Source organism: Chiloscyllium plagiosum, unplaced genomic scaffold (assembly GCF_037043375.1).
Source record: "Chiloscyllium plagiosum isolate Xiang-an unplaced genomic scaffold, Cpla_swu_hap1 HiC_scaffold_48, whole genome shotgun sequence".
In the NCBI taxonomy this organism is placed as follows: domain Eukaryota; kingdom Metazoa; phylum Chordata; class Chondrichthyes; order Orectolobiformes; family Hemiscylliidae; genus Chiloscyllium; species Chiloscyllium plagiosum.
The window spans coordinates 3,780,929-3,793,804 of record NW_028270186.1 but is presented as its reverse complement, the minus strand read 5'-3'; the positions used below and the strand labels follow the sequence as shown (position 1 = coordinate 3,793,804).

Sequence of the window (12,876 nt, the reverse complement as noted above, 5' to 3'; positions counted from 1 at the left end):
ATGAATAGGAAGGGTTTGGAGGGATATGGGCCGGGTGCTGGCAGGTGGGACTAGATTGGGTTGGGATATCTGGTCGGCATGGACGGGTTGGACCGAAGGGTCTCTATGACACATGAAAGGAATTTACCCCATGACAGTGAGAGACACCTGACTATTGTCTTCAAAACTGAATTGTATTTCTGGCTGTCAAACCTTTTCGTTGTATCAACGTAAATCCATCCAGACGGCTGCAACACTGTCATGCCTGAAATGTCAATTCTCCTGCTTCTTGGATGCTGCCTGACCTGCTGTACTTTTGCAGTGCCACACGTTTTGACTCTGATCTCCAGCATCTGCAGTCCTAACTTTCTCCCTGTTTTGGGTAGAGCAAAGTGGGGAGCAGTCATTGGCTAAGGGCACTCAGGACTGTGTCAGCCATTGAAATGAATTAGCCCGAGGACTGCTATGAAAGGTCATAGAGCCAAACACAGCCAGGAGTAGGCCATCCCTATGAGGAATCTAAACTCTAAATCTCAATGTTCCAAACATCGTCTTGCTCACAGAAGGAACAAGTTGTGCTTAACGTATTGTGGCAATGAGTTCTGAGACTGAGAGAGGTTTCTGAAGAACACCATGTGTTATTTGCTGACAGGCAAATCCTCTTGACTTCCCCATGCTTCATAAACTCGCACTTTGTTCTTCAGTTGCTGTTAAGAACCTTTCATTTTCAATTTCAAGCCATGCATTATTATCCTGTGGGTCTGTCCTGCTCCTGTGTTCCTTCAAACATCTTCTGTTCTGTTCCTTCAAAATGTGCCTGTTCAACCTTGTTGTCTTTTCTTGAGCCAATGATCTTCCCTTCTTGGCCATCCTGACAACATGCATTCATGGATGGAGATGTTGCTGCCCAGGGCAGCATTCATTACCCTGTCCCTAGTTGCCCCTTGTGAAGGTGGGGGTGAGCTGCCTTCTTGAACCACTGCAGCCCATGTGCTGTGGGTTGACCCACAATGCCCTTAGGGAGGGAATTCCAGGATTTTGACCCAGCGACAGTGAAGGAAAGGCGATATATTTCCAAGTCAGGATGGTGAGTGGTTCAGAGGGGGACGTGCAGGGGGTGGTGTTCCCACGCTGTCATTGACTGTTGTAAATGGTAAATGGAAGGTGCGGAATGTTAGTCAATTCTCCATGTACCCCATGTGTCTGTTGCCCTCATCCGAGTAGCTGGGAGAAGAGGCAGGTTTGGAAGGTATGAATGAAGGAGCTTTGGTGAATTTCTGCAGTGCTTTTTGTAGATGGTATACCCTGCTGCCTCTGAGCATTGATGTGGAATCCCTTTCTCGTTTGGCAATTTCAACTTGTTGTCCTGATTGCCAGATATTTTATTTCACCCAGGACACCTTCAGTAAAGCGCAAACATGTGGCAAAGTTGTTGTTGTGTTGTCTTCTTCAATCTCAACCCAGGAACAGAGCATTTCCTTGAAACTACGTTTTTCACTGTGCCAGGACAGCATTTGGCGACTTCCTGGTGAAGATGGATTGGTCAGTAAGGAACAAGAGCTGAAAATGTGTTACTGGAAAAGCGCAGCAGGTCAGGCAGCATCCAAGGAACAGGAGAATCGACGTTTCGGGCATAAGCCCTTCTTCAGGAAGGGCTTATGCCCGAAACGTCGATTCCCCTGTTCCTTGGATGCTGCCTGACCTGCTGCGCTTTTCCAGTAACACATTTTCAGCTCTGATCTCCAGCATCTGCAGCCCTCACTTTCTCCTCCAGTCAGGAACAACTCTGATACAAATGGGGGGTGCGCTGAATGCAGCGAGATCCATTGGTACAGAATAGTGATCTGGTTTACATTTCACAAGACACACACTCTTGTGAATATAATTGTGTCCAAACCAATTCAAGGGTTCACTCAGCTGGTTCCTGGGATGAACAAGTTAGCCAGTGCTTCTATTTAAATAGAACCACTCACTAATTTAAAAGGGGGCGATAAAGCCAGACCCCAAATGCATGTGTGTATCTAATTGCCAATCACCTTGAGGAAATGTCTTTTCCCCTGCTTGTGGCACGATGGAATTCTCTCTGCCACACAGCAGCAGAGACTCGCTTGTTGAATTGATTGAAGATTCCTTGAGACAGCTTTGTGAATGATAAGGGAGTCAAGGTGGAAGATAGGAAAATGGTATTGAAAGCAGAACCTGATCACCCATGTTCTTATCGAATGGCGAGCAGACCCGAGGGTCTGAACAGTCCTTAATTCTTGTGTTTGTAATTGCACTTAATACAGTGGCCTGTGAACATTTGCTTACCATCATGTTGACAGAGTCACCTTGATCTTGCTGACTTGAACAATGTTGAAATGTTTCCCACATTCCTGACACAGTTGGTCTTCAAATAATAGCACAGGTTGAGATCCCAGTATTGTGGTGGTGACTGCACAGCTTTTTGGAGTTAGACATGGAATAAAAGCTGTTTGTGTTTTTGACTGACTGACTGGAACGACTCATTCCTCATCAGAATTTGTTTGCCAATGCAGTCACATATTGATTTATCAATGCTGCCTCTCCAGCAAATGTCAAATAACTGTTAGTTTCAAGAAACCTGCAACTTTTACCTCTTTACCCCCCAAAATGATAGAGGATAATGCTTTCTGCATCGAATTATTTTGGTGCATTGCTAGTCTGAAGATGCACAAGTATAAAATACTGCTTTGGAAACATCATTAACATTGAGGAAGCAAATTTCTGAATTTAATCTTGGTCGAAGACCATGCTAACTTATATATCTCCCAAATGCTGATGTGCCTGGTGAAGGGAATCCTGAGAGATGTGACTCTTTTTGGATTTGATTGTGATAAACCTATTGATGTTTCAATGAGTTTTTGTGCTACCTTGTAATGACCATGTACCTTGCACTGGCTCCTTCTTCCCCTCAACCATCTGTGGTTGAGCTTTCCCCTCCAGATTTCAGTTAGCATCATCATCAGCTTTGTGAACTGTTTGATTGAAGATGTTAGTTTCTGCTTCATGGCTGCCTCCCAGCTCCTGCCTGTGGATGGTTGGGCTATTTGAGACCAGCACCCTGTCAGGGCAATCTCCATTTCGGTTTCCATTTGAATCCCTTTAGAGCTTAACTGCAAAGCAACTTATGAGTCTGCGTTTGCCTATCTTGCAGAGAAGATATTATTTGCTGGTTTTTCCCCTAAGCGGAGGATGTTTATTTAACTGATCAGTCGATTGAAAGCACTTTCTGTGGAGCAGATTGCTTTGATGTCTGATGACTGTTATGTGGTTGAACCTTGTGGTATCTTTACTCTGAGACCTTATTGTCAGCGCTCAGCATCTTTTCGGCTGGGATTTCGAACATTTTGCTATTTCTCAATACTGCCTCTCTGTTTTGCTATCTCCTTCACCTGTTGGTGAGCCACAGAAAGGTGGCATGCAGTGAATGGGTGTTCAAAGAGCTGTGATTTCCTCCATCTGATCCTTTCTGGGAGGATCTGAGAGGAGCTCCCAGTTTCAAACTGCCTACACCCAGTTCCAGCGTAGGGATGTGGATGCGTGGTCCGTCAGATCAGCCATGACTCGACTGAATGGTGAGCAGGTTCGATGGGCCAAATGGCCCGCTAACTGGTCCTATTTCTTTGGGTCTTGTCATTCATGCTTCTCCCACTCAACAGAACATGTCCTCTGCCTCAGCTCTATCAGGTCCTCTCCGGATCGGAAGTTGTGTTTTGTTTTTTTTGGTACCACTGATCATTCGGGGATACTTATTCCAGCTGTCGTGTGTTCATCTTGGTGTATACCTGTGGCAGGGAATCTTACCTTTTAATGGTTTATCTCGATGGCTTGTTTATTGGGTGCAAGGCAGACTGACAAAATCTGTTTTTATAAAGGTCACTCCACATCCTGTCTGGCAACTTGAAGACTGTGTTGTAAACCATCTTGATGAGTCTGGCTTGAGAATGGCTTGCTGTAGATGACCCAGATTTATCTCAGATAAACACCCTGCATCGTTCCTCTCAGATTTTCATTGGATTGCAGTCTGACTCCTGCCAAATGCACTGACAACTTATATTTACATAGCGCCTTCAGCAAAGTCGTACATCTCAAGGAGCTTCCCAGGAATGTCATGGCACTGAGCCACATGACAAATTAGAGAGGATGACTTAACCCTTGTGCTAGGATTTAAGGAGCTTCTTCATCTTCAAACAAAGTGGAGAATTAAATGGAGCAAATTTCAGTTCCTGTTTTTACAGTGGAGCGGCCTCTAAGGGCTGAATGGCTTCCTCCACTTCCAATTGTATGACACTTTAGGTGCGGAAAAGACTTTGGAGTTCATCCATCGTTCTGCTTCCATGGGCTTCAGACAGAGCTGCCTGTCCTGTCACTTGTTTCTAATGTGGGCTTTCTCCTGCTTCTCGGATGCTGCCTGATCTGCTGTGCTCTTCCAGCACCATCCACACTCTCTGCTCTGATCTCCAGCATCTGCAGTCCTCCCTTTCTCCTGTAGCTTGTTTCTGCCAGCTCAGCTGTCTGTACTGTCACCTCTGAGTGAGAAGGTACATGAGTTCACTTCTCTATTCCTGAGTCTTTCATCCTCGTTAGCATGGTTAGTGAGGAGGCAATGGCCCTGTGGTATTATCGCTGGACTGTTAATCCAGAGATCCCGGAAATGTTCTGGGATCCGGGTTCAAATCCTCCCATGGTAGATGGTGGAATTTGAATTCACTATAAAATCTGGAATGAAGAGTCTGATGATCCATTGTCAGTTGTTGGAAATAGCCATCTGGTTCCCTGATGTCCTTCAGGAAGGAAACTGCCAGCCTCATCTGGTCTGGCCTATATGTGACTCTGTCCCCACAGCAATGTGGTTACCTCTCAACTACCCTCTGGGTAATTAGGATTGGCCATAAATGCTGGCTGAACCAGTGACACCGATATCCTTTGAGTGAACTTTAAAAATTGTAAGTTTGCAGATGACCTCAAAATCGGAGGTGCACTAGACAGTGTAGAAACTCACCTCAGAGTACGATGGTATTTTGATTAGATGGGCTGAGGAGTGGCAGATGGAGTTCAGTTCAGATAAAGGCACAGGGTGTTGCGTTTTGGAAAGGCAAATCAAGGCAGGACTTAAAAAAACTCAGTGGTCAGGTCCTGGGGAGTGTTGCTGAACAAAGAGACCTTGGAGTGCAGGTTCATAGCTCCTTGAAAGTGGAGTCCCAGATAGATAGGATAGTGTAGAAGGTGTTTGGTTTCCTTTATTGGTCAGAGTATTGAGTACAGGAGTTGGGAGGTCATGTTGCAGCTGTATTGGTTAGGCCACTGTTGGAATATTGTGTGCAGTTCTGGTCTCCTTCCTATCGGGAAGATGTTGTGAAACTTGAAAGGGTTCAGAAAAGCTTGATCAGGATGTTGCTGGGTCTGGAGGGTTTGAGCTACAGGGAGAGGCTGAACAGACTGGGGCTGTTTTCCCTGGAGCATCGAAGGCTGAGGGGTGACCTTATAGAGGTTTATAAAATCATGAGGGGCATGGATAGGATAAATAGACAAAGTCTTTTCCCCAGGATAGGAGAGTCCAAAAGTAGACTGCTTAGGTTTAAGGTGAGAGGGGAAAGATTTAAAAAATACCTGAGGGATAACTTGTTCATACAGAGTGTAGGACGTGTATGAAATGAGCTGTGAGAGGAAATGGTGGAGATGGGTATAATTACAAGATTTTAAAAGGCACTTGAATTGATATATAAACAGAAGTGGGTTAGAGGGATTTGGGCCAAATGCTGGCAAATGGAATGACGTCAGATTGGGATGTCTGGTCAGTTGAGATGAGTTGGACCGGAGAGTGTTTTTCTGTGCTGTAGCCTCTATAGAATCCAGGCTGGTGATCCAGTGAGGGAGTGCTGCACTGTCAGAATTCTCAGCTTTTGGAGGAGGTGTTAAAGCATGGCCCTGTCTGACCCCTCTGGAGGATGTAAATGATCCTGTGACACCTTTCAAAAAAGAGCAGGCAGGTTATCGTCGCTGTCCTGGTCAATGTTTATTCCTCAAAACAGATCGTCTGGTGAGTTGTCTGTTGTGTGGGAGCTTGTTGTATACAATTGAGTCTTTTGTTTTCTCCATTTGAAAAGTGATCTCAGTTGAGGAGGACTTTGGGGCAGCTGGCAAGTGTTTATGGAGTGTTGAAATGTTAGTCAGTGGGCAGCACTCGCTCACTCACTCACTCAGCAAGTTCCAGGAAATATGAATTGGGGAAACTCTGATGTGCTCATTGAAACTGTGGCTCTCCAAATGGTTCAGTTCGCAAACGTGACACGGTACTATGCAGCAACAACAACGTAGATTTCAATCAGGCTTTGAACCAGAGAAAATATTCTCGAGGAGCTTCCTGGGATCATGGTAACGCAGAATCACAGGGAGGGGTGTTGTGACAGGGCTTGTAGCGAAAAGAAAGAGAGATGGAGGTGATCATGGAGGGAATTCCAGAGTTTGGGATCCAGACAGCTGGGGTCTTGGACATAGAGAGAGGAGAATATGGAGGGATTTGGAAAGAGAATGGAAGTGTTAACATTGAGGCAACAAGGGCACAGTAAGTGAAAGGGTGCCCATCCCAAATGCCGTCATGGTAAAGTCGGAACAGAATCTGTACGATACCTTGTCAGTTTCACCTGCTGTTTGTTGCTTCTGTTGCAGGTCATGTACTACACAGAAATGTCCAAGATATTTGGAGATCTGACTGGCCAGATTGAGCAGCAGGGAATGACTGATGAACAGCGCGAGAAAGAAAATGAAGCCAAACTGAATGATCTGCGAGCTCTCTCCATTGTAGCAGATGACTGAACTAGAACACGTAAAGGCAGCATACCGCATCATAGCTGGGTTTAATCTGCGGGTTTCCGGAAGAATCCTCATTTGGGTGGGTTTGGGGTAAAAGCAGTAATGTTGTTGGGGACTGATGTGGAGTTCCTCAGTTTTGAACCTTTCTTTTCCCCCCTTTTTGTACATCCCACGATGAAGGTAATGACATTGTCTGTGTGGGATTTGTCTGTTCTCCCTGTGTCTGTATGGGTTTGCTCTGGGTGCTCTCGTTTCCTCCCACAGTCTAAAGTTAGGTGGCTTGGCCATGGGAAATGCAAGATTACAGGGATAGGGTAGCAGGGTGGGTCTTCGGGGGGTTGGCGTGGACCTGATGAGTCAAATGGCCTTTTGCCGCACTGATGGTATGATTTGACTGGGGCTCCTCTTCAGGGTCTGCTGCTGGTCCAGTTTGACAGGTGGAGAGAAGGCAGCAGTGAATGGTGCTCCTTGCCTCTGTGCCATTCCTGCCTATCCTGGGAGCAGTCCATGCAATTCTCTCCTGCCTCTCTCTCTCTCTCTCTCTCTTGGCTATACTGGGCTGCAGGGAACGTGACCTGACAGGAGAAAGCTTGAGCCGCTGTGTTACCAATACACTGAGTCTTTCCCACCCAGCCTGACTGTATGTGTCCATCGTGGAGCAGTCAGTGCAACAAAACGAGAGAAATAGTGTTTCCATGGGTCATCTCGTTCTCAAGAGGACAATTCATTGAGACAATGATCCTTGCTTTCCCACAGTGGCCAAAGACAGTGAATTGAAGGGGAGCAGAATGAGGGGCAGTGAGCTTTATGGGTATTGCGCCCAAGACCAAACTCTGGCGACCTTAGCACTACACCAACTGCACCCTAATTTTCTTAAAGTATCTATCAGACCTCATGGCGACAAAATACGCTGCTCAGCCTCAGGGATGTCCGGTCTGTGGGGAAAATACAACTCCCAAATTTGGACTATTTGACCCAAAGGGATCAGGACAACAGGGCATTGAGTGGTTTATTGTTTGAATCTGAAGTTGGTGATTGTACTCCAAAGGCAAAACTAAATGATCGTTTGGTGGGAGGGAGGGAGGGAGGAGGGATCTCTGTTTTGAAAATGGGTTCACGTTTCACGTGGAGCCCAACAAGGCAGTAACATTGGGACCCTTTTCTTTATTCATGGTATGGATTTCAGTCTAGCCCACATTATATCAGGGCTTACTGAGTCCTGTGCAGAGCTGCTGTCTGGCATGTTTCTGAGCTGCTTCATTGCTCCATGGTCAGTGGTCTCAGCAACAAGTCAAACCCATTGAGGAGAGAAGGTGGGCAAGGAAGGAATTGTTGGATTCCTCTACATTTTTCAGGGGCTTGGAAAATATAGCTTTCCTTCACCGTCATCTCTTGTTTCTGCTTCCAGAAGAACACACACACGTTAATGACGAGTTAATGTTTCCTCTCTCTGTAGCTTTACAAAGGATGTGATTTTGTAATGTTTGTAAATAATCTGATGTCTTGTGAATTCTATAAAAATCTGATTGTGCAACTGGTTGTTGTCTGTGTGATAGGATTGTCTGTTGCCTGCAATCGTTCCTGACAGGGAGCGTGCAGTTCCTGGGGAGGGACGGAGTGAGCTCACGGAACCACTTCCTCAAGGCCAAGGTCCTAACCTCAGTTTTAGCTGTCAGTTTCAAGTTCCTTGTTAAGGGGATGGACATGAGACAGGACTTAATGGAACCAATGGTCTCAGAACCACATACAAACATCAGAACAGGAGCCAACCATTTAGCTTCTGAAATCTGTAAAGGTCAGGGTTAATCTTGGACTGACTCTTGAGTTTTGGAAGAATCTCTGGCTCTATGCTTTGATTGGACTCTGGACTGAGATTCCTCAGCTCTCTGTGAGAGGGAATTGCAAAGATTCACAAGTGAAGAACACTTCTCCTCAGCTCAGTTGGAAATTGCCAACCCCTGACCCCAATCCTCCCCCCTCCCCAACCCTCAGAGTCAATACAAATAACCTTGCAGCATCTATCCTGTCAACAGCTGAGACAGTATTCACTGGTCCATTTCCATTGTCAGCAAGTCCAATTCACAAAACCAAAGAAGTTCAGATGGAGGATCACTGGATCTGAACAATGAACTTTGCTTTCTCTCCACAGAAGCTGCCAAGACCTGCTGAGTTTCTCCAGCAATTTCTGTGTTTGTTTCTGACGCCAGGTTCAAATTTCATCTCCCACAATTTGAGTTGTTATGTGAAGACAATTTTTAGCTGAAAGTGTTTTTGTTTGATTTGAAAAGTCAAGGTAATTTTAAAATGATGGAAACCAAGTTTTGATAAGTGTTTAACTGTGACTGATTTGTGCTCAGTTCATAGCTTGTCAACAATTCTACAACATGAGGGTCAACATGTTCCCTTTGAAGGAACAAGGTGCCTAACTGGCCTATTGACATCTTGAATAGGATTTGCCAGTAATGTACAAAAATACCAAAAGAATTGTGGATGTTGGAAATCAGAAATTGCTGGAAAAACTCAGCAGGTCTGGCAGCATCAGTGCAGAAAAATCGGGGTAAGTGTTAACTGCACCCGTAATGTAAACTCTGATTCCTCTACACACATGTTGCCAGACCTGCTGAGCTTTTCCAGCAACTTCGGTTTTTGTTTTTACCAGTACATTTGTTGTCTGTCATGGGAAATGTTCAGTTCCTGTGCACGACCTTGGACAGATAATTCCACTGTCACATTGAAACAGTTCAAACACCTGGGGCCAGGTTCATTCATGGTTTACTGGTTTGGTCTTCTGCACCAGTCTCAGCACATCTTGTGTTGTTTGCACATCTGCCAGGCACCAAACAGAAGGAATTCACAAATCAATCTGTCCACACTGTGACCTCCTGTAAACTTTCCCAGTGGGTCAGGCAGCAACTTTGGAACTTATTTGTGGTGTTGCTGAATCCCCTTTGACCTAAAACAGGAACTCTCTTCGTGATTTTTGAGAAGATCTGTCGCTCAGGTTGTTGATAAGAATGTAAGTTAGCTCACTGAGCTGGAAGGTTTGTTTTCAGACATTTCATCACCCATACTCGGTAACATCATCAATGAGAGTCTCCAGGGAAGCGCAGGTGATATGTCCCATCTCTCTGTTTATAGGTCCTAGTTTCTTAAGGTGAGTGATGTCATTTCCGGTTCTTTTTATTCAAGGGAAGGTAGATAGGATCTCAATCGATGTGTTGATCGATGGAGTTCCTGTTAGAACGCCATGACGTGAAGAATTCTTGTGTGTGTCTTTGTTGCGCCTGTCCGAGGATGTGTGTGTTGTCCCAGTCGAAGTGGTGTCCTTCTTTGTATGTATGGAAACGAGTGATTGTGGGTCGTGTCTTTGGTGGCCAGTTGCAGTTCATGTATCCTGGTGGCAAGTTTCCTGCTCGTTTGTAGTTTTATTTCCTCCCTGATGCTGCCAGACTTCTTGTGTATTTCCAGCACTTCTGGTCTGTACTCCCTGAAACTTTCCTGATGGAGAAGTGTGATGTTCAGCTGATGCTGTCTAAAGTTGAATGTTCGAGGGGTTGAAAGAACAATCTCTTAACTTCTGATTCTTATTTTAGTTTTTGTGTGTTTATTTTTAAACTCTGGTTTGTAACCAAAATGGTGTTGGAGAATGACAACTTTGTACACTTTTCACTGTAACCATGAACTTGGAGTGCATGTGACAATAACACTAATTCTAAATGCTGAATCCTTTTATTTTACATCTACCTTGCTTGCATTCCCTTTTTAGTTTGCTCTCACTGTCTGGTTGGCACCCTGACCCCTCTCTCTCATCAGTGCCTCACTATCTCTCAAAGTCTCTGCCCCTCAAAGTGTTTTACTGTCAGTTTTTACATTGTAGGGGCCATGGTTTTTGAGACTTCCCTCGTTTGCTAAGTCACTTCAGGACGAGGGATTGTGGGAGACCTCTGGATGCTCCTTGAGTTGTGCAGTACTTTTTGAAACAGACAAAACTCCATCCAGCCCTCGCACTGAGTTCTTTTGGTTTCCAGTTGACTTTTCCGTTGCCATGGATAACGCTTCTCCAGAGTAGAATGTTAGAGTAATTCTTTCAAATCTCTTGAGAGACCAGGAATAGTTTGTCTGAGAGGACTGTGGGAGACAGTGACCCCCATTGGAATATTGTTGCTACTGCATGTATTCTTGACCCAACAAATCAGAATCTCATTCAGTAACTTCAGCAATGAGAGACTGAAAGAGAGAGAGAGAGTGCCAACCAGACAGTGAGAGCAAACTAAAAAGGGAAATGCAAGCAAGGTAGATGTAAAATAAAAGGATTCAGCATTTAGAATTACATGATTACAGTGAAAAGTGTACAAAGTTGTCATTCTCCAACACCATTTTGGTTACAAACCAGAGTTTAAAAATAAACACACAAAAACTAAAATAAGAATCAGAAGTTAAGAGATTGTTCTTTCAACCCCTCAAGAACATTCAACTTTAGACAGCATCAGCTTAACATCACACTTCTCCATCAGGAAAGTTTCAGGGAGTAATTGTTAGTTTCAATGATCAGTCGCAGATAGAGTGTGATAAAGTCTTCTGTTGTCATGTCAAAACAACCACAAATTGTTATTCAAGTGCTCAGTAAATGTGTGTCCCTTTTGTCAGCCTGTCGGAGAAAAATTCCAGATGATATTTCCCACTCGTGAACAACGAACTCTGCCTCATGAATCAGCGAGGTGAATCAGCCTCACATACTCCCAAAGTTCTGAGTCAGACAAGTCTCTGACATCACTGTTCAATGTGGAAAGCCTGGTGAGATCTGTCTCTGTAAGATCATCGGACATGGAATTGTGAGCTGGCATTTCCTGCTCAGCAAATTTGGAAGTTGTGACATGAGGACTGCACAGCTCTGTGCTGAGGGAATGCTTCCTGAACAAGGTCCTGCATTGTTTTAGCCACACAACCCATTCACAAGCCCTGATAGGAAGATCAAGAGTTCAGCCATGACATCGACATCCAAATATTCTGAGGGCTATCTTCATCCCAGCTCAGTGGACGTTTGAAAGGGGACGAGCAGCACCAAATTGAGGAGATTCAGGATTATTTCCCTGAAGGTGTGTGAGAGTGATCTGCATTGATCTTTGAAAAATGTCCGAAATGGTCATCGTCGTGATGGGGATCCAAATGATGCTGGTTAAACAAGATGGGTGAAAAACACCCATTACTTGGTAAAAAGCATATTTTACATGGGGCAAGAAACACCAGTTATTCTAAGCATGTAGAGCTGTTAATCACAAATTGAACATGTGCAATGTTGTCTTCCATTCTGAGACTGCATGGCAGAGATGAAAATTCAGGCAGTAAGAACATATTGATGTTGGACCCAAAGTTCAACTGTTCTTTCGCACTTTCCAGTTCTCATGTGCACCAATCACCTCGCAGTGAAAAATGATTCAAAAATTTACTTTGGAGTCAAGAACAAAACAGGAACTTTTATTTTACACTTCGATGGAATAAAAATGTCTGTGATATTCCAAGTCATGCCAGGCTCCTGGCCAACAGCAGTTATGTTGTGTTCCTGATGTGATGACATGTCACACCGTGCTGAACAGCACAGAACAGGGGACTGAGCATGAGGTTATAAAGATATGACTGAGGCAGAGATAGAGGCAAAGGAGTTCGGGGGAATGTGCATGATCTGACTGCTCACCAATCTACCTTTCTGTGCTTGTCTGACCTGAAATTGTCTTTGGTTCTGGGTAACTTTGAAGAATCTGCTTTAGCAAAAGCAGTAACCATTCCCTTGACAACAAGGCTCCTTCTTATTGTGATCTGTCTTGCAGCAGAGAGGAGGTGTACTTTTATGGGAAATGCTGATGATGCCATCACTGCCTCATGTCACTCTGTCCTCTTGTAGCATGATGTGGAGATGCCGGTGTTGGACTGGGGTGTACAAAGTTAAAAATCACGCTCCGAAAGCTAGTGTGCTTCCAATTAAACCTGTTGGACTATAACCTGGTGTTGTGTGATTTTTAACTCTTGTAGCATGGTGTGCTGCAGTCTGTCCAAATTGGGGAGTTT

The 12,876-nt window shown here is 44.7% G+C and overlaps 1 protein-coding gene across 1 annotated transcript in view; it reads left to right on the top strand.

Annotated features, from left to right (window-relative positions):
• bin3 (bridging integrator 3) overlaps positions 1–8,347 on the top strand; it is a 136,413-nt gene extending 128,066 nt beyond the window's left edge. The window contains exon 9 of the mRNA XM_087984461.1: positions 6,670–8,347. Coding sequence (XP_087840587.1) covers positions 6,670–6,816 — 147 coding nt within the window. The 3' untranslated portion in view covers positions 6,817–8,347. The remainder of the gene's footprint in view (positions 1–6,669) is intronic.
• The last annotated feature ends 4,529 nt before the right edge of the window (positions 8,348–12,876 follow it).